The sequence below is a fragment of the Callionymus lyra genome, chromosome 11, assembly GCF_982586985.1.
Source record: "Callionymus lyra chromosome 11, fCalLyr1.hap1.1, whole genome shotgun sequence".
NCBI classification, from domain to species: domain Eukaryota; kingdom Metazoa; phylum Chordata; class Actinopteri; order Syngnathiformes; family Callionymidae; genus Callionymus; species Callionymus lyra.
In genome coordinates, this window is record NC_141828.1 from 12,037,944 (window position 1) to 12,060,149 (window position 22,206).

General features: G+C 38.9%; 1 protein-coding gene across 1 annotated transcript in view; it reads left to right on the forward strand.

Moving 5' to 3' along the window:
* Window positions 1–6,780, forward strand: part of plpp4 (phospholipid phosphatase 4) — a 70,014-nt gene extending 63,234 nt beyond the window's left edge. The window contains exon 7 of the mRNA XM_087803327.1: window positions 1,731–6,780. Within this exon, the coding sequence (XP_087659453.1) occupies window positions 1,731–1,945 (215 nt within the window). The 3' untranslated portion in view covers window positions 1,946–6,780. The remainder of the gene's footprint in view (window positions 1–1,730) is intronic.
* The last annotated feature ends 15,426 nt before the right edge of the window (window positions 6,781–22,206 follow it).

The window sequence follows — 22,206 nt, forward strand, 5'->3', positions numbered from 1 at the left end:
AAGTTTTACTATCAGACCCGGCACTCACTCGCCAGCTCATTAAATTTGAGGGTCTTCCTCCTGTTCATTCAGTGTAAACCAAAGCTGGGGGACCCCATTATCGCAGCCACTGATCCGTGATGGATTTTAAATTTTCCAGCTCCTTCTATTTGCAGGTCAGTCTGTTTCCAATCTCTATCCCGATACGAGCTCTTGCCTAAAGTATGACCTCAAAATACGGGTTATTAAGTTTGTCAGATTGAGGTAATGAAACAAAACTAGCGCGGCTTCTTTGAGACCCTGTAGTGGAATAATATATACGTAAGTTTCACCTGCTTGCATTATCTGTCATGTTGATTTATAACCAGGGACCATACCGCAATATCCTCGAATCAGTTCATGCACATGATGTATGGATTCTCGTGGTGAATCCTAGTTTTTTGCACACCTGCAATGCAAAAAAAAGTGTAACCTTTATCCTGTAGAAAATAAATTAGACCTGATCTGGATCCGCAGAATCATTTGACTGCTCATTTACGGACAAGATTTATGGCATATCAATAGAAAGACATACATTTATATCTTCTAGAAATAAAGTATATATTATCATAGAACATTTTGCTTTGTTTGAACCCTTAAAGGAAGCAAAAAGTTTCAAACACTTAATGTATAATAACCAGAATAATGCAATACAGGAAATTTCTGTTCAACTCTTTCTGAAGATTGTCCAAGTTTCAGGTTTAATAAAATTAAATCAGGTTCCCTTGAAGGGCAACTTATATGTAAGTGACTCTTAAATAGATGTTGGATGTCTATTGTATCATCAGTATGTGTCTGTTTGAAAAAAACTATTTTCGTTTAAATATTTACATTAGAAAATTTTCACCGCATGTAATCACTTCCAAGGGACTTGTTGTACAAACAAAGCGTGGCGTGATTACAGCTGGCTGGAGGAGGAGTGAAGGCCATTAATGGAATCAGCTCTTGTAACCTCTCGTTCGCTTAGATTTCAGACGAGGAGAACTTTATAAAGTAATAAGTTCAAAACATGGTCATGATGAAGGACTTACTGCATCTTGGAGAGGAAGACTTGAACATTTGAAACATGGGAGTGAGTCAGATAAGTTAGATTTCCAAATGAGTTGCTCTTTAAATTCCAGTCAAGCTTCATATTTTACTTATGATTGCTTAAAATTAGCAAAATTAAAGGCCCAATTAGTAGGATAAATAGTGTTTGTTGCTCCTTCCAGTGTCTAAACAGTGTTACTACAATGTCATGAATTCTATTTATTTCTGTTTTCTGTGTGTACATTTGTTAAATGAACAATATTTATGCTCTTGTTCTGTGAGTTTCTCAATTTATCTCTGGTAACTTTAAAACGTTTTTCAGGACTTCATAATTGTACAACACTACCATTGACGTAGTTAAGATCAGGGTGCGTTCAATTAAGTTAAAACAAGTTCACTACACTGATAAAGTCATTATTTTCTGAAAACATAACTCCACCTGGAGCTGGCATCGAACTACTAACTCAGAATCACAAAAGCCAAACAAAGCTACTTTTTTCAAGGTCTCAATTTTGAAAAGTATTTCCAGTTTCATTCTTTTTTGGAAAAATGCTTCTGTCAATGAGCCAAGCATGAAGGCTGCCCACGAGGAAGCGTTAGCGCACCTAATGAATCGTGTTCATTCCAACAGCAGGTGTTACCTCACACCTTCTGCTTGAATTCTATATTTCCTGTCTTTACAGACGCGGTGGTCGGGGGCGTCATCGGGTTGCTGTTCGCGTACATCTGCTACCGCCAGCATTACCCGCCATTCCTGCACTCGGACTGCCATCTGCCTTACGCCAGCCTCGCTGCCCCCGCCGCCTACACCCCCCCACGGCCCCAGGACGACCCGCAACCCACCGACAACGCCACCACCACCCTCCCCTTGGAGGGGTTGACTGAAGGGCCGGTATGACTAGTGGCCCCCGCTGAGACCCCCCTCAGCACCCTCACCAAACCCCTGATCCCACCTCCAGTTGTCCAATGACTGATGACTCACACATTCCAGAGGACAGCAAAACTCCACCTCCGACACCCACCGCCATCCCGTTCATTCTCCTCCTTTTTTTTCCTTTTAAAATCTGGTTCCGCTGAAAGTGCTATAAATAGCGAGTGAGTTGAATGTGGGACGCCACCGCTGAGAGGAAAGAGTGTTTTTGGGATATCAACTTTTTTTTTTTTCTAAAGATGTAACAGGGGATGTGTTGCAGATTGTGACGACGGTGTGCGGGTGCGACGGGAATTCTAAAAAAAAAAAAACTCTGTTAAATGTCACAGCAATCGTTGCAAAGCCTTAAGAGCGTTGAATGTCACAGGTAATTTTACAGAAGACCAAAAAAAAAACAATAGAGTTTCCTCCATTTTATTTGAACCAATAAGTGTCTGGATGAGTTTAAACCGTTTTTCTAGAAAGCTTGGCAGGTCAACACGGACACGATGGTTACAGAGGGCGAGACATTCTCCAACTGGTGAGATCAATCCAATACAAAGTATATTTCGGGTAAATATTACTGATACCAATATATTTTAGGACTTATTGAAACCATTTGCTTTACTGGAACAATTATTTATTATGTTGATTTTACGGCTGTAGAATTGTTAAAACTTGCTTAAAATGAGGTTTTAGTAAGTTATTTCAACTATTGGATAATAGGGAGTTTCTGAAAGTTTAAAATCCCAAGAAACTTTTTTCAATTCATGAATTTAAACTTATTTTACAGTAAATTAAACAGAAACTTAAACTCCTAGAAATACCTAAAAGTTATATGATCTAACTTAAATAAAATCACTGACTTGCTAAACTTTTCATGGCTTTCTCTTCATCTCACTCCCTCTCATTGAACTCATCACCACTTTATACTTTCATCCTACATGGTTTCCTGCTTTATGTTGGTGTATTTAAAAGGTGACTAGTTTAAGAAGAAATGGTGGTAATTGGTTAGAACAGGGGCAAGGACAGGACATTATCTTTTTTTAATTAGGAAGTAGAGTATATATTTTGTCACGCAACTCTTACCAGGTAAATATATATCTTTATTGAAATGCTGATAGCTAATGGCCTTGATAGAAATCCCAATTTTAATCTATATTTTGTCGAATATATAAAATGTATCCAGTTTGCAACAGGAAGAGAGTTTTATAATGTGAAATACTTCACGACACCTTCTCCGATATCTTGACAAAAAGACTGGCACAAACTTTTCACCAGGATTTGGATAGATATCATCTGCTGACAGCATATGGAAAAAAAAACTCACCAGCTGATGCGAGGTAGGTCAACACCATGACATACAGAGAAGGAAAAAGAGACTGAAACAATATCTTTGGAGTGGCAGTAGTAGACGAGTCAGGACCTCATTAGCCAAGAACGAAGATTGTCGAGATTCTCAGAGTCTTAAAGTATAAGACCTTTCCAGATCAAGACCCAAACCAGAAGTAAATAGTACACACATATAGCACACAATACACAGTTAAAATATATACTTTAAAAGGCTAAGGCACATAAGACAAACACAGGAGTCCCAGAAAAACCTTGAAAAAAAGCCTACATAAATAAGAATGTCTAAGTGTATTGTTTTTGTTTTTTAAAGCACTTTGTGACACTGCTCTAGAAAGGCGGTTTACAAATAATTATTACTTACTTACAATTACTTGCTTGACTTTAAGAACATTACAACATATTGGATAATCACCAATTGTCCTCGTGTGCCAAACCAACTACTACAGATCGAAACAAGGTGAGATGGAATGAACCCGAGACCAGGAGAAAACCGTAGACCATTGGAACCCAGACCAGACCACGAATAACCTCAACAATAGGGAGCAGTAACTAGTTTTAAACGACTAGACCCAAGACAGCGATCGTGAAACAAAGTTAAGTATCCATGTTGCCATGACTACCAGTGGTGCAAGCGATACTTTAGACCAATTTGCGGAGAGAGGCTTTCAGTGTGGCTAAATGGACAATCAAAAAAAAAAAGTCACATATCGATCCATAAGAGACGTCTTCATTACCTATAGTAGTATAGTAGTATCTTGCCTCCCGTCTGCCCTCTTCGTACCAGACCTCTTCTTAAACATTTCCCCATCAGTTAGTCAGCCACTGTGTCTCTCTCCTGGAGTAACACGAGGTCCGGAATTCAATTATACCTTAATAAATTCGATCAATAACAGACAGGTGGCGGGAGTGTGTCTGGACAGACGCGCTCTCCTTACTGATTCTGCATTAATCCTGATTAAGACCGACCGGCCGCCGCCGCTTATCAGGACATTGAGACAACGGGCAGCACCTCAAGGACTGTTCCAACATTCCACTCGGCGCTCAGACCGTAATGGACGGCTCACCGTTCAGAGAGGACAGGCCAGAAATAGGCTTCTGGTGCATTATTCATGCATCACTTTCAATTATTCAATCATGTTGTGAGTCCTAATACGTGAAAGTGTCTTAAATTGAAGCTTCTCCTCCATCATCGTGAGTCATCATCTATTTTTCCTCCTGTCGTCCGCGGAACAATCGGCGCCCTTTCAGGAGTCGGGGATGATTTTTGCTGTGACATTTATGATAAGCTGTGACCTGAGCGTGAAAAGGAAGAAAAAAAGAATCGATCATTTTCTTGTCATGAACGAGTGGACCCGGTTGAGAGTTGTGGAGGGTTATTCCGTCTTTTATCTTCACGCGGATCTCACTGCCATTATCTTTTCGGCTCAGACCTTTGCACACATGAGGTATCTCGTCCATCACTCTCGCCTCGTTCGCCTTCGAGCCTCGATCGGGCTTCGGCCATTCAAGCCTTCGCTTGTTGGTTTCTGACAAGAACTTCAGATGCAATAGGAAGCGTTCTGAACGGTGCTTATGTCTGCACAGAGAAGCTAACCTCAACTAGTTACTTACTTACTAGTTTTGGGGTATCATGTTGTACAGATGCTGCCGGTTTGTGTTAGTTTAGATTTTATCATTTTGAAACTGGTGAACTATAACCTTTGTTTTATGCTTAAAAGTGATCAACTTCAATCAGTTTTTGATGCACATGTACCAAAAGAATGAATCCTCTTAAGAAATCTCATTAACATCAGAGACTGTGTGTGTGTGTCTAGTGTGTCTAGTGTGTAAATGCATTTATGTGGAAACTTCTTGAACTCATGCCTTATTTGTCAGTCAGTCAGAAGGTGATTTCAAGTAAAACGATTAGTCCATTAATTTGAGTTAAAAGTATGAGCTAACGACCAATTTCTATAATTCTGAAGTCAGTCTTTTATTTGTCTTAAATGGAGAAAGATGTATTTCTTTATTATTCAAAATATGAATTCCTAAGAAAAGTTAGTTGAGTCAAAATACAATAATTTGTAATTTTAAAGGAAGTTGTTTTAATCAAAGAAAATGTTTCAAACTGTTTTCTCTGATTGAAGTGTCTAAATCGTTCAATAACCCCAAAAGTTTCTCCAATAAATTTTTAAGTTTTTGTTTTTATCGATTGAAGTGAAAATATCGTTTTGATTGAATAATAAAGAAACAAATCTACTTTCCAGATCTTACACTTAACACTAACCTCCTTCTGCTTCTTTGGCCTTTTCTCTAGACACTGTAACTAAGTAAGTAAGTAATTTTTATTTGTATAGCGCTTTTCCAGACCAGGGTCACAAAGCGCTTAAACAATCAAAACAATATTCAATAAAGTATATACTTTAAAGGTCAAGATAAAACTGAAAACACAGCAGGAGTGGTTTCCTCCAATAATCCAAAAACACCCATTAGATGATGACTTGTCAGTGAAGACGCACGGCGATGTAGATCAGGGGGGTCCAAACTTTTTTTTTTGGCTGTAAAACGAGCGGGGGTCAAATGTGAACAGTGACATAACTTCATCATCACCATTCAGTAGAATTTAAAATATAATGTGTGTATATCTTCCACCAGTTGTCCTTCAAATGAAGAACCTCTTCAAGTGGATTTATGAACGAGAACGCACACTTTTGTGGTTGTGATGAAGTTTCATGAAGCAGTGTCATTATTTTCACAGTCCACTAGATGGCAGTGTCTGCACTATTTTCCTTTGTTTTAAACAACTGTTCTAATGAAACATCACATCATGTTTAAACTGATGGCGCCACCTACTGACCTCTAAACTACATGACACTCCTTCATGAAGCTTCATCAGACCATCACCACTTTGTGGTATTTTCGTTTGACTCTTTGTCATAAAACGTTTCAAGAAAGTTTACATCGTCCGGTCGACATATAGAGTTTACAAGCGGTTCCGATCAACATCTCATGTTACAATGACAGACTCGGTTTACAGTTCCAGAACCTTTTTACGCAAAAGTTTCCTCCACCAAGTTCGTTACCTGTTAAAGACAAATTGCACAAATTCTTTCTCGGTCATAACATTATAGTCTTAAAGTCATTTCCAGATCAGTTGTATTCCGGTGCTATAGATGACTTTGTAGCCATTTTCCCTTTTTTTTCTTTCTTTTTACTGTGACTGTGAAACAAAAAAAAAAAGCTAAAGGGCAAGGATAGCTTCTTCTTCTGTAACTTGTGTGATTTTTGTTCTCAGCCTCATCCAAGCAGATTATTATCAGTTATATTGAGTAGATGTCTGAAGAAATAAAAGCGTGTTTGACTCTTTGTTCATGGCATGCATTTGTGAGAGAAAACTATTTTCTATGATTACGCATGTCTGGCCTTGAGAACTCGCAGAGCTCTGTTTTCGCTGTTTGTATACTTAATGTGCAATAAAAGACTGCAGTGGTGTGAAATGTCTCGACGAGAAATTGCGTGGGGGTCAGAGATGTGTGATCAGTGAAGCCTGGACGTGGAGGCTCTCGAAACGTTGCTTCATGAGCAATTCTGGGTCGGAGCAACATTGGTTTTTGCAGTACAAGCTGTATTAGAAAATTACAGCAACAGATTTCTGCTCCGTCAGGTCTGTTGTGTAATTGAAAATAGTGAACAAAGTTTGTGTGTGTGTGTGTTTTTAATGAATGTATGAGTGCATAAGTTCTCTAGTCTCGTCTTATATATAAAAATGTGCTCCATTTTAATGTTTGTTTTAAAATATCGAGTCAAATCATAAAAGTTTGGAATCTAAAAAGACATATATATATAGTTAGATAAATAAAGTTTAGAAAAAAGAATGAAAATAGATTAACTGTATAAGTTTTCAATCCCCCATCCCCTGAATAATATAATTGATATTTAATAAAAAGGTAAATCTTTGAATTTAAGTTGGGTCTACTAAGAAAGAGCAATTGAAATAAATAAAATAAAGAATGTTGGGGAAAAGAAACTTTATAATCTATGAAACAAAAATTTTTTAAGCCTAAAAAGTGTTAAATTTGGAAAAAAAAAGGTTTTGTTTAGACAATATTTATTGAATATAAACCAAAATGTTTTTAACCCAAAACAGCTCAATTTTAGAGAAACATTAAATCCTAATTGAACATTTGATTTGAATCTGGAAAAAATGTAGTTTTGGCTCAGCTCTTTTTTTCAATGACCCAATGGCATCCTCATGGTTTAAGAAGCTTCTTATATTTGCCTGTACATGGACCAGAAGCTAGTTTCCCACAAGTCATTAAAGCGTTAGTGACAATGAAGGTCTCATAATGACTTGAACTTTTGTGTTGTACAAATCTGTTATTCCAGCACACGATTAAAAATGATGGCTCAATCTGGCTTTGTGTATGATGTGAAAAATAAATAAAATATTTCAACGCATTCCTGCATCTGTTTGAATTCACATATTTCCTCTAGGAAAGATCGTAAGAGCTCTCTCGCCTGCAGTTAATACAAAACTCTGCAGTGAGAATTCTGACCTGCTCTGGTAGGAGAACTCACGTTACCCTGATCCAAAACTTTTCACTGGCTGACAGTTTCTTTCAGGATCGACTTTAAAATTCTGGTTCTTACTTTCAGATCTATTCATGGTCAGACTCCTCCTTACATCAGTGGTCTGATCTAGCCTTACACCCCAGCTCGGGCTCTGGGGTCTTTGGATCAGAATCTACTTGATGTTTCCTGAACACGCTTCCGGACCAGAGGAGACAAATCCTTCCAGGCTGTTGCTCCTAAGCTTTGGAACGATCTTCCTCTTCCTCGGTGTTTGTTGGATCGACTCCTTCAAGAAACATCTAAAGACATTTTTATTTGTGCTTTTTCCTGATTTTCTGGAACTTCCTCGTTTGTCTTATGTGTCTTGGCCTTTAAAGCATGTATTTTAACTGTATATTGTATTTGTTTGTTAAAGCGCTTTGTGACCCTGGTCTAGAAAGGCGCTTTACAAATAACCTGTACTTATTTACTTACTAAACAGATCAACAACAAAATATGAATTCATCCTTGATTTAGTTTATTTCAACTTTTCTTCAAGAGCCAACGTTAAGTTTGATGGTCGAGTATTTTTTTATTTTTATTTTCCTCCCGTGTTCCAGAATCGACCGCGGAATAAATAGAGAACAATCCTTCCATCCTTGACATGTACGAAAGAAAAGCAGTGATAGAAGAAAAGGTTATCTCTGACCATAACATATATATATTTATATATATATATTCTGTAAGAATATATGTGCTGCTGAAAAACACCAAGGTTAATAAACATCCTTCACGATATGACCTTCAACTATTGGATGGACTTGAAGATCCCTCCAGATATTCACATGGTTATTATATACTAACCTACGGCAGTATAATAGGATAGAACTTAAGGTATTTTGAAGCCCTTGCACTTCATTTTTGTTGGCCTGATCTAGTTGTCTTCCCCCTAAAACTTTTCACCTACCATTACACATGTATATATAGACACATATTTGTATCCATCCCAAGGTAATTTACCACAAAACAGATCAATAACACTACAATATCCTGCCTGAGGTAAAAGGGTGAGTGTGACTGATAATCATAACTAAATTGTGCGTCTTAAACAAAGCGTCAGATCTTTTTTTTTTCGTCGCTGAATCAGATCAAATATTCTCTTCCTTTCAGAGAGACAGAACGCATTACAGTGGTTCAGTGTTTGTTTCTACGCAATTACTATCTATCATCGTTCGACTCGATACCGGGAAAGGGGGGACACTTGTACAACACTGGCCTGAAAAATGAGTGGAAATCTGAGCAAGTTGGAGAATCATCCATCCTCTGATGACTAAATTGAAGCCGGATGAGAAAAGTGGATTTCATCTGTCGCACGCTGACACGCACCTAATGGAGCAGCTCCATTATCTACAATTTCACTTCAACGCCTCTCATGGATTTAACAAGAATCTCAGCGTTTCGGCCGGATCACGACCTCATCCGTCCATCGTCAATTTGCAAAACGCGTTCCAGCTTTCTGTCATACTTTCAGAGTCGTTTCATTCGTTTGTTTTTGTTCACAAAGTTGGTTCTTTCACTCTTTAATGACTACGACTACGATACTTTAACTAAGTTAATGTACATAAGTTGTCCACACAACTTATAACAAGAGTGTAGTTTTCGAAAATGAAACCAACAACCCTTTCCTGCCCCGTGAAAACTTCCATTGTTTTCATGCTTTGTTACAAGCTCACTGTTAAGTTAGTGTGAGTTATCATACAGGTAATTTAACTACTACTACCTTTAGGGGTCGCTACAGCAAGACTTCCATCCAAACCTATCCTTGGTCATACTTTATCATGTGCACATATACCAATTTCTTCGTACATTAATTTTTAGAAAAAGGGCAGCACGAACTCAAGATCTTGTGAAAGTTTTCATCTTTTTAACTAGTTATATAATTTCAAATGACTAAAGATGGAGTCATACCAAGGCGACATGTAAGGTAAGGTAAAACTTTATTGATCCCTCAGGAGGTCTCCTTCGGGAAATTGTTTTTTCCAGTAGCCAGCAATTTTTCATAAACAATAAAAAATAATACATAAAAAATAAAATAAGAAAAGAACATAAGAGGAAGAACAAGATGACACAATCTAAGTCTAAAGATAAAGAACATAGGTCAAAGAAAAACAACAAAGACAAAGGATACAAAGAATAACATGGAACAGAACATCCAGATACTTTCACTCCACTCCTGCCCCCAAACTCAGAATTGTACAACTTAATAGCCCGAGGGATGAATGAGTCCCTGAGTCTATTTGTTTTGCACCTGGGTAGGAGCATTCGTGCACTCATTCTGCTTCTCTGCTCACTGATGACAGTGCTGAGAGGATGACTGTCATCATCCATGATGGACAGTAGTTTGTTCAATGATCTCCTCTCAGCAACTGTCACCAGTGAGTCCAGCCTCATTCCAACCACAGAACCAGCCCTCCTGATCAACCTTTCCAACCTGTTGACACTCCTCTTGGACACATTTCCACCCCAACACACCACAGCATAGAACATGACACTGGCCACCACAGACTGTATGTATGAATGTATTAGGAAGTGTCCCAAATTTCGCACTTCTGCACTTACACTTAATATTTTGAGTGCACAAGTGCAACCCGATGAGCAGTATGCAAATATAATATGCAAAGAGGATACAATGGGTACACTCAAATGCAGTGGATATGGACACTTTCCACCATTAACGGCCGCCAACATAGTGACGTAGATGACGCTAAACAGAAGCTACCTCACTGATGACGCGTCTTCGGAGCAGATACCGGCGTAAACGTCTTGAGAAAACACTAATTTCACCACAAAATAACACAACAACAGTAATAACAAAATGAAACACATCAGAAGAAGCTGACGAGTCACATCTGGTAAGTGTGAAGAGGCAGTGTTTGCTTTGAGACAGTCGAAATCTGAGCAGTGCGAAAGTAAATGCACTGTCTTACAGTGTACTTAAAAAGAACTTCTTAGCAAGTGTTTTGAATTCTGTGTTTTCATTTCTGTTTGGCATGTCAACTAAACGTATGCCTGTTTATTTGAATACTATAACTGGAGAAAAGCTCCTATTTGAGATTCAACTTTGGATTGACGATGAGTCTAGTAAAGTTGTTGGGTTTCAGTGTCAAATACTTGTTACTCTTCGCTGCTTTAAAATCTCTTCCAGTGTTAAAATGCCTCAAGCAATTTATCACATTCCTCTTCGAGAAAAGTCCAGGAAAGAAATCTCTCACATAGTGGTCTTGGCATCGGTCTCTAGACTTTTCCCGTCTAACTTTTTTGTGATCTTAGCCAGAGATTTTGTTGCACAAAAACCAAGAGAATTAAACAAGACCATGGAGACGTGGGATGGAAAGGTCCGTCTGTTTATTTGCCCACTCTAACTGTAGCCTGACGTTGATAACACAATTTACAAGTGGAATAAAACACATTTCAACAAACAACAAGATGTCTAATAACTACAATAACATACAAACAAATTGTCAAATATTTCTAAAACCTCCAAAAACTAAAGTGTCCATTGAACCTGGGAAATAAAAGGGACAGAACAGGGAACCTGGTAAACAGAATAGAAAACAAAGAGGTCAAAACACTTGGAAAAAACAAGAGTGAACTAAGCACTTAAGCACTGGGGCAAAGATACATAAATACTAGAAGTTCAACAAGAACAATCCCCGGAAGGGAGCAAGAGAAAATACGATGATAGCAGTGCAGGGAATCCATTGATCTGGGAAACACTGGTCTGGACTCAGGTGGTTGAAGCAGGTGAGTTCTTGAATGCTGATGACTTTGGTTGTGTTTTGGCCAAGACTGAAGGGATGGTAAATGCAGGTCTGCCAGATGGACTGAAGTCTGGGGACAAATAATCACATTTTATGGAGAATGTAACATTCATTTGACTGGATTTTTGCAGTGCATTATGGACCCTGTAGACATTGTGAAAGTAGTCACTGGCCATTTTTAATCATATAATGGACAACGTGTTTTAACCCTCACATTTTCTCCTGGTCTACATCATCACACACGTCCAGAGAAAGGACTGTGAAATCAACTCTCCCCATATTTCCATATTATTTAAACTTACCTGCCCGTGGGTTCAACAACTCAACAAGATCCATGACTACTTAATGATGGAGTTCAATGACTAATTGTACAAGTATTGGTGTCTCACCCTCTACACAAAAAAAAACATTTCTATGAATGTCATTTCTCATGTATTGTGAGTCTACGCAGCCTGTGTGTAAACATACTGTTTTTGTCCATTTGTAATCCCAGATGATAAAGTCAGGGCTCAGAAGGCATGAATATACAAAAGGTCTTGTGTAGATCAGACTCTGCTTGAATTATTTTCCCAGCCCTGAGAGCATTACTTAAAGATTTGACAGGAACAGCAACATAATTTAATCAAACTTTTGTACATTGTTGAACAACATTGTCAGGTGACTCTGGCATCTTGTCAGCCACAGGCCACAGGCCGGACGCAAGGATCTTTTTTTGTGTTGGGGTGTTGTGTATGTTCATTTTTCTGTGTTTGTGCGTATCTGTGTCTATGTTCTGGTGGAGTGTGTGTTTCTGTTTTGGGTTGGTGTTTGCATTTCTGAGTTGGGGTTGTTTTTGTGTAGCAGTTCTGTGTTTTTCTCTGATGGGCTAGTTTGTGTTTTTGTTTTGGGATGGTGTTTGTGTTTTGGGGTGGTGTGTTTGTGGTTCTGTGTTGGGGTGGTGTGTTTGTGTTTGGCTGGTGTGTGTGTCTCTGTGTTGTGCTGGTGTGAGTGTTTCTGTGTTGGGCTGATGTGTGTCTTTCCGTGTTGTGGTGGTGTTTGTGTTTCTGTGTTGAGGTAGTGTGTGTTTCTGTGTTGGGTTAATGTGTGCGCTTCTGTGTTGGGGTAATATATGTTTTTCTGTGTTAGGGTGGTGTTTGTGTTTGGGCGGTGTGTTTGTTTTTCTGTGTCTGGATGGTGTTTATGTTTCTGTGTTGGGGTAATGTGTGTGTTTCTGTGTTGGGGTTGGTGTGTGTGCTTCTATGTTGGGGTAATGTGTGTGTTTCTGTGTTGGAGTGGTGTTTCTGTTTATGTGTTGGGGTAGTGTGATTTTTTTTTGTGTTGGGTTAGTGTGTGTGTTTCTGTGTTGGAGTAGTGTGCGTGTGTCTGTGTTGGGGTGGTGTGTTTGTGTTTGGGTGGTGTGTGTGTTTCTGTGTTGTGCTGGTGTGAGTGTTTCTGTGTTGTGCTGGTGTGAGTGTTTCTGTGTTGGGCTGATGTGTGTCTTTCTGTGTTGTGGTGGTGTTTGTGTTTCTGTGTTGAGGTAGTGTGTGTTTCTGTGTTGGGTTAATGTGTGCGCTTCTGTGTTGGGGTAATATATGTTTTTCTGTGTTAGGGTGGTGTTTGTGTTTGGGCGGTGTGTTTGTTTTTCTGTGTCTGGATGGTGTTTATGTTTCTGTGTTGGGGTAATGTGTGTGTTTCTGTGTTGGGGTTGGTGTGTGTGCTTCTATGTTGGGGTAATGTGTGTGTTTCTGTGTTGGAGTGGTGTTTCTGTTTATGTGTTGGGGTAGTGTGATTTTTTTTTGTGTTGGGTTAGTGTGTGTGTTTCTGTGTTGGAGTAGTGTGCGTGTGTCTGTGTTGGGGTGGTGTGTTTGTGTTTGGGTGGTGTGTGTGTTTCTGTGTTGTGCTGGTGTGAGTGTTTCTGTGTTGTGCTGGTGTGAGTGTTTCTGTGTTGGGCTGATGTGTGTCTTTCTGTGTTGTGGTGGTGTTTGTGTTTCTGTGTTGAGGTAGTGTGTGTTTCTGTGTTGGGTTAATGTGTGCGCTTCTGTGTTGGGGTAATATATGTTTTTCTGTGTTAGGGTGGTGTTTGTGTTTGGGCGGTGTGTTTGTTTTTCTGTGTCTGGATGGTGTTTATGTTTCTGTGTTGGGGTAATGTGTGTGTTTCTGTGTTGGGGTTGGTGTGTGTGCTTCTATGTTGGGGTAATGTGTGTGTTTCTGTGTTGGAGTGGTGTTTCTGTTTATGTGTTGGGGTAGTGTGATTTTTTTTTTGTGTTGGGTTAGTGTGTGTGTTTCTGTGTTGCGGTAGTGTGCGTGTGTCTGTGTTGTGGTGGTGTTTATGGTTCTGTGTTGGGGTAGTGTGTGTTTCTTTGTTTGGGGTGGTGTTTGCATTTCTGTGTTTAAATTATGTTAGTCTTTCTGTGTTTAGAAAATGTTTGGGTTTGTGTTTTGGGTTGGGGTTTGTCTTTATGTGTTTGGCTGATTTGTGTTTCCGTTGAACAACACTGAGCTGGAGCTATAAGTGATTAGCTGCGATAATTCTGATTCTAATTTACATTTCAAAGATCTACATTTATGAGCTAAAATATATGCTGGTTTCATATTATTAAAAGTGTATTTGTGGTCTTCAACACTTAAATACTGCAGGAGGAAGACCTTGTGGCTGCTTTTCAGCTGAAAATGTTGCCGAAAATTATGTTTTTGGTTGAAGTGATCGGATTTTTTAATCACCTTATTCTCATCAAATATCCTCCATCTCACGTACAAGCATATCCTTGACTTCAGTTGCTCTCATTAGTAAAAACAAACTATGTATTACTGTACATATGACAGACGTGATTCAGCTCGACATCCATCTTGCCAGAGGCTCTCATGTCCATCAGGACTTTCCTTCAGCTGTTAATTTCTCCACCTGGTATTAAGAAGCCAATGCCAATATCTCATGTAGATATAATTTACAGCATTAAAGCAGCATGACTCGCGGCTTCAATCGTAACAGACATGTATAATGGATCAATAGTAACGAGCAGACGGCAGTGGATGTACCTCTCGTGCATCCGGGAATTCCTGCGGGTGCTGTGCTATATAGCACTGATGTCTGTCATGTCTGCCGTGTTTAAACCGAGAGTCTGTCAAAGTGAGGGAAACATGGAGGACACACCCGGGGATTCGTCAGATGATCCACTAGGAAGGTTTCTGAGATGCAAAAGGAGGCCCGTCTTGAGGGATGACATTGATCCACTTCACTCAGAAATCAGGCTATACCATGCAGATGATGAGGATGTGGAAAGGTTTATGGAGCGCGGATGTGCTCTGGAGAAAAGAATCCCCTGGAGAGCAAAACATGGCTGCCTCAGACTTTGAAATGTATTTTATTTTATTGAAGGATGTTTTCACTTCAACTCTCCTGCCCTGCTCATGGGAGCTCACGTCAGCCTCACTTTACTTTTCTGGTCAGATTTGGCCGGATTTAACTGGTATTAGGATATATCAAAAATAATTAGTCTTGACATGAATAACTGCAATGGAGATGGACGGAAGGATTTAGATTTAGATGAAAATGTGATGTATATTAGAAATGTAACCAAAGGACTAAATACCATACCACCACAACTCTATGTTGTGGTGGTATGGTTTTCGTTGATGTGGTGTGTATTTCGGTGTTGTGTGGTGTCACTTCTGTGTTGTGGTTGTGTGTCTTCTGGGTTGGGGTGATGCGTCTTCTGTGCTGGGGTGGTGTGTCTTCTTTGTTGGGGTGATGTGTCTTCTGTCTTGTGGTGGTGTGTCTTCTGTCTTTTGGTGGTCTGTCGTCTGTCTTGTGGGGGTGTGTCTTCTTTGTTGTGTTGATGTGTGTTTATGTGTCGGGTGGTGTCTCTTCTGTGTTGTTGTGTGTCTTCAGTGTTGGGATGATGTGTCTTCTGTGTTGGGGTGGTGTGTCTTCTTTGTTTAGGAGGTGTGTCTTCTGTGTTAGGGGTGTGTGTCTTCTTTGTTTAGGAGGTGTGTCTTCTGTGTTAGGGGTGTGTGTCTTCGGTGTTGGGTTGGTGTGTCTTCTGTGTTGGGGTGGTGTGTCTTCTTTGTTTAGGACGTGTGTCTTCTGTGTTGGGGTGGTGTTTCATCTGTGTTGGGTTGGTGTGTCTTCTGTGTTGGGGTGGTGTGTCTTCTTTGTTAAGGACGTGTGTCTTCTGTGTTGGGGTGGTGTTTCATCTGTGTTGGGTTGGTGTGTCTTCTGTGTTGGGGTGGTGTGTCTTCTTTGTTTAGGACGTGTGTCTTCTGTGTTGGGGTGGTGTTTCATCTGAGTTGGGGTCGTGTTTCATCTGTGTTGGGGGGGGTGTCTTCTGTGTTGGGGTGGTGTCTCTTCTGTGTTGGGGTGGTGTTTCATCTGAGTTGGGGGGAGGGTTTCTATGTTGGGGTGGTGTTTCTTCTGTGTTGGGGTGGTCTGTCTTTGGTGTTGGGGTGGTGTTTCTGCTGGGATGTAATAAGAAGAGGGAGATGAAGTGCTGACATGGATGCACAGTTAAAAATGTGTGTTTCTATGAACTTTTTGACAGCTATGCAGAAGAAGTGCTATATTTCTGGAAGAAATAACTGTGAAAAAGAAATGCCGTAGGAAAGTAGCGATCTCTCTGTATCTCACCATCCTCAGCTGTTGTTGCAACTTGTAAATGAAAATGTATTTTTCGGCAATAAGGTCAGAAATCTCACACTTCCTCCTTCTGCTTCTTACAGTGAGGCGTAAACAGCGTGACAACATGAACGAGAGACAAGCTGTCAGACTGTTTCAAGTAAGACGTATAAATAACCCAATTATACAACTAGATATTTGATGGAGTCATTGTCAAGTCAGGTGTATAAACTCACCTGCACCGCATCATAGCACCTAGCTTGGCTGCAGATCTATTCCTGTGTTGAACCTACAGTTCTTCTGTTCATTTATGTGGCCCACATGTCGATATTGAGACAGGAAAATGCCTAAAATGTTTTGTGTTGATGTCTTATGTTATGTTTAAGATACATTGATCCAGTTAATAAAACAAATGTGATATTGATATATTTGGATCCTGACTCGTTACATTTGATTTGTCCATAGACTTTTTTAGTTTCTCTCCTTGTTTCCCTATGTTTGCCGGCAGATTAGAAGAAGGATCCTAAGGTTGATTAGTTAAACCTACTAAAGACCGACGGCTGTCGACAATCTGCAATCATCCAGCCCTACATATACCTACCAGACTTCCCATAGACCGGCATCAGCTCGTCTTACATTTCTGCTTGGTAAGCTCTGACCTTTCCGAGCCGCCCTATTGGCTTTGTGACTTAAATGATTGAAAGAGATTCTGATTTTCCCTAAAACTTTTGTCAGTATTTTGGTTACTAGGTTTTTGGTTATTTATGATTCAGTTCATTGACTTTTCGTTTCGATATTTTTATTTTTGACTTATTTAAGGAAGATGGTCCCCCATCTTGTGGACATTTTTAAGTGTTGCTTGTTTTGTATAATTTAAGGCAGTTTAAATTTAATTTAATTGTGTTATCTCTAACCCTGTTTTGTTCAGTGTATTCCACTCCTGGGGATTGTTGTTAATTATTCTTGATATGATCAAGTATCAATCAGTGCCGCAGTGAATGAGCATCTTCTGTTAATTAGAAACCTTGACGTCTCCATTTTCACCTACACCTTTTTTCAAACAAAACACTTTTTATCAAGATGAATTATCAATAAATCCACATTTAACATGCGCAAATTTTAATGAAGCGATCTCTGAGACTCTTTAAAATTAACAAAATATCACCATGGAAGTGGCTTTTGGACCCAACATCTTCCTCACTGACAAGCCGTGACCAAAAATCAAGAAAATACACCCAAAAATAAATAAATGTTCTTATTATCTCTGCTCGTTTTTAACAACATTTTTGTTTAAAAAAAACCCCCGCATTTACTTCATTGTTAAATCATGTTTTTTTTGGCTGTTGTTTTTTGATATCAAGGTTAATTAAGTTGATGTTTTTTCTTTTGCGCTGCTGTCAATATAATTAGTTTGTCATTTTATTGCCCCATTTCTTTTATTGTGATATCATTTATGTTAAAGTGTATGAAGCGAAAATCTGATTTAGGTCAAAAAAATCTATTGTGGTAAACAAGATCGTACATATTTAGTACATGGTTGATCTACTGAGCTTCACAGCCGCCTAAATAAAGGGAATCACTGTTTGATAGTGTGTTAAAGTTTCTTCCTTTCAGAATAAAATCAGGAAAATGATGCGACCAACTTTTAGCGACTGAAGCATTACTAATAGCTCCTGCTAGTTCAAAAGCTAAAAACTAGTGATGGTCTGATGAAGCTTCATGAAGCAGTTTCATTATTTCCACTAGATGGCGGTCTCTGCACTATTTTCCTTTGTTTTGAACAACTGTTCTAATGAAAAAACAGATCATTTTTTAACTGATGGCGCCACCTACTGACCTCTAAACAACATGACACTGCTTCATGAAGCTTCATCAGCCCGTCACTACTAAAAGGTATTGAACCGTTCAATAAAATAAAGTTAAATAAAACCAAGCAAAAAACAGAGTATGGTTTTAAATAAATAAAAAAGGTGCAAGCTCGTGAATCTATTTACACATTGTGTAGTTGCCTTTACACTCCGACAGCGCAATTTTCACCTGGTAGATGTATTAGCAAGTGTGCCGACAACAATCATTCTTCTGTGACGATATAGTTGATTTGTGGCTATTTCCAGTTTACCTCATTACCATGGAAATTCAGTTTAAAGGCAAGAGCGGGACGGAGTCGGAACACAAGAATGCGTGCAGAAACACAATTAAATAAATCCACCGTTTGTCCCACTTTTAATGAGAGCGCTAATGAGGGACGGAAATAGAACCTTTAGAACCTTCCCATGTATTTGTGTCATATACAAAGTTGTATTAATCATCAACGAGCATCAACTATTTGTTTTTCATGTAAAACCGATCAAAAATATGAGTATATCCATGGAGTATCTGAAGTAACACGTAAAAAAAAGACGTCCAGCCCAGTAACAATATCTAATTAAATTAATATTTTCCACGAGCAGGAAGTGGTTAATTTCAGAGGTTGGTTTAATTCATTCACACACACATGGGGCAGAGCAGGCTGGCGTCTTTCTGAAGTGAGGATAATGTGTAAATCTGGGGCAGGAAGTGACTGATGTGCGGCGCTGATGGGCATTGGCACGGTCCCACACTGCCGGACCCAAGAGGCATGGTACTGGTGACGGAGGAGGCATCTGGTCACCATAAAATCCCCATCAGGAGTGACAAGGAGCTGGCTCCGAGGAGACAAGTGTTACTCGCACCACTATCACTTCCAGGGTGTCAATGCGGTTGTTATTGTGTTACGTCTTCGTCCCTATCGCTCATGGAGGGCCTTGAATACTTTTTTCTTTTTGTCTTTTTTTTTTTTTCGGGGACCACATTAGCCAGCTCCTGGTGGGAGATGTTTTCAGGCCATATGTGTGCAGATAAAATGCCACCATCTGGTCCCTGCGCTGCCTCAGGATGTCCTCACAGCTTGGTGTGCTTGGGTCAAATCCCAAAACCTTCAACTGACTTTCCTAATTGTGTTTAGAAGAAGAAACAAAATCACCAGCAAAGACGCTTCTGACAAGATAAATAATCAAGCTGGTGTTTGATTGAGGATCAATCCAATAATCACAGTGTCCAAAATAGATTTTGAGATGATTTGCCAAAACCCATATCTCAGTTTTCAAGTCTTTGTTAGACAAACATTTCCACACTGTGTTACAATTGGTATCAAAAGTAGGATGGTGATTCCATCTCTAGAGCACAAAAGTCCAAAGGAAAACACACCTTTTCCCTTTCTGATCCTTTTGATGCACACTGGCTTTTTGATTCAAGAAAAAAGATGTGTAGAATACCTTAAATTTATCTCACAAAAAAGAGGAAATGGTAATGGTTACCACTCAAAAAGCACTTGAAAGCATTGATTATTATCATAATATCGTTTTGTACCGTATGTTTTACGTCAGTCTGTCCCGTTGAACTAATTCAGGTTTTTTTGCCTATGTAAAGCACTTTGTAACTCGGAGAGGTAATATATAAATTAAGATTTATACGTCATAATTTTAGTGTTATCTCATATTATTATGATGATTTAATATTTATTATTATTATTATTATTGTTGTTATTGTGATTATTCTTGTTTTATTATAAATCTTTTATTATTATTATTATTTTTATTATTCTGACAATGCCTATAAATAAATGGACATTCAAAGTAAATTTATTTCTTATCAAACTTAACTTAACAAACATAATTTATAATAATCTACAGGTCTGTAACTGACCCACCTGCTGAAAAATATAAACATATTTTCAACATTGGCAAAAAAAAAACATCCCACCAAGTCTTCATTTTTTTTGGTCTGTGCAAATGTATGTAATAATTGTAATAAATAATAAGACATGTAATAACTAGTGATGGTCTGATGAAGCTTCATGAAGCAGTGTCATGTTGTTTAGAGGTCAGTAGGTGGCGCCATCAGTTTAAAAATGATGTGATGTTTCATTAGAACAGTAGTTCAAAACAAAGGGAAATACTGCAGATACCGCCATCTAGTAGACTCTCAGAATAATGACACTGCTTCATGAAGCTTCATTAGACCATCACTAGTAATAATGCTTGACTCTGTCATGTTACATTCTATTAAAGAAATTGTAAAGCAACCGAAATAAAAACTACAAAGGACCATCATATGACAGAGTAACAAGCTGAGTTTTACAATACACCTTGTGTTCTTGTATTTCTGCTGTATTTATCCGACAACAATAGAACTTGCAGCCTAAATAAGTGTTTTATTCTTTCCTCACTGCACTCTTTTTTTAAAACGCGTCGAGAAAATAAAAATACATTTATTCAAGCTGCCACCAGCTTCACACACACTGAGTTAACGACCGCTGCAGCACCGCCCGAGATCCAAGCTCCTGTTGAATCCATTGTTTCTTGCTGCGTCCTCACTACTCTTAGTGCATGCTAAGAGATCCGCGAAGCCCCTCGTGAAGACATTTTAATCTTAACTTCGGCTGAATATGCAATCTTTGAGAGAGGCAAGAGCCTGGAGCACGCTAGCTTTCATACTAAACTATCGTAGAGGATTTCACGGTCGGGTTCCTCTGCGGCTACAACTGCGTACGCTCGTGAAAAATCACCGGCTTTGTTTGGATGAATCCGGAATAATTACCAGTATGTTTTGAGTCTTCACAGAAAGTGGAAGATAAGGTAGCTGCGAGGTGACTCGGTGATTACTCTCTCCTTCATTTAAGGATCTCTAAGTTTGTCCTTGAGGGATGGAAAACATTGCATCAAAATGTTAACATCCAACTTGTGTAGAAGGTCGAAAAGGAATTTTTTTAACATGCAACACCGCCCACGCTGCACAAACTTACCTCTAACACTCATCTATCCTGACAGAACCACACTTTTTCTGAAAGAAGATTTCTTTACCTATACTTACACAATGACTCCAGGAAAAATTTGATTTGGAATCTATTCTACAAGCTTTTCCTTTGCTCACAGTACATACATTTTGATCTGTTGCTTTGTGTTATTAAATTGTATTCTTACAATGTTTTAAGGGAATTCTTAATTTCATCTTCATATCTTCTTTTACATTTATTATTGCTCTTTTAGCTTTTGAAAATATTTGATTTCACAGCAGGTGACAGCATTATCCTGGAACTGTACGACAAAAAAAATTAAAAAAAAGTCAAGCTTGCACTGCATCCTTCAAAAGAGTCATGGATCCATATTGTGTTGGTGGATCAACCCTTGTGTTATCTTTTGCTCAACGACCTCCCTGGCTTCCACGAATACATATGGAGTAGTGGAGGTCGTTCACCTTGACCAAGAGGCAAGACAAGGGATACCAAAAACCATCGGATACCTCCGGGTCACCCTGACCCTAAGATAACAGAATGGTTTTGGTGTGGTATGTACAGGATATGGAGCTGTCATATTTCCTGAACAACAGAAAAGAAAATGAGTTATTTTCTGTTTTGTGTCTTTTTGTCTGCTACGACAGTAGAAAGCGGGTGTAGCTGGGATAATTGTGGGTCCCCTGTAGTCTTCTCGTTCTCTGGATCCCCTTTGTTATCCTTTACAGAATGCGTTTTGGATTTCTCTGTTTTGAGGATTTTTATTTATATAAAATGTTTTCTTTGTGCTCCTGAAACCCATATAAACAAATTAAAAACTTAAAACAACGTACAATTGAATTAATAGAATATGACTTTTATCTGGCTCCACTCATATAAAGAAGCCTTTTGTTTATTTGTTGCAACATCGTGAATTCTGGAAGTTTTTATTTTATTTTATTGTTACCTGTCTTTGACAAGTCATGTTGAATGGCGCTGCTGTTATTTACATTTTTCTTTTTCTTGTTGTTGCAATCCTCGCCTTTTCTTCAAATAAATGCTTATTTAAAAAAAACAAACATTTCGTTTCACGTATCCTACTTAAAGATGTGTGTTGTAATCACTCAAATTGTTCAACCGGCTTTGGTCCAACTCTCTGTTCTCG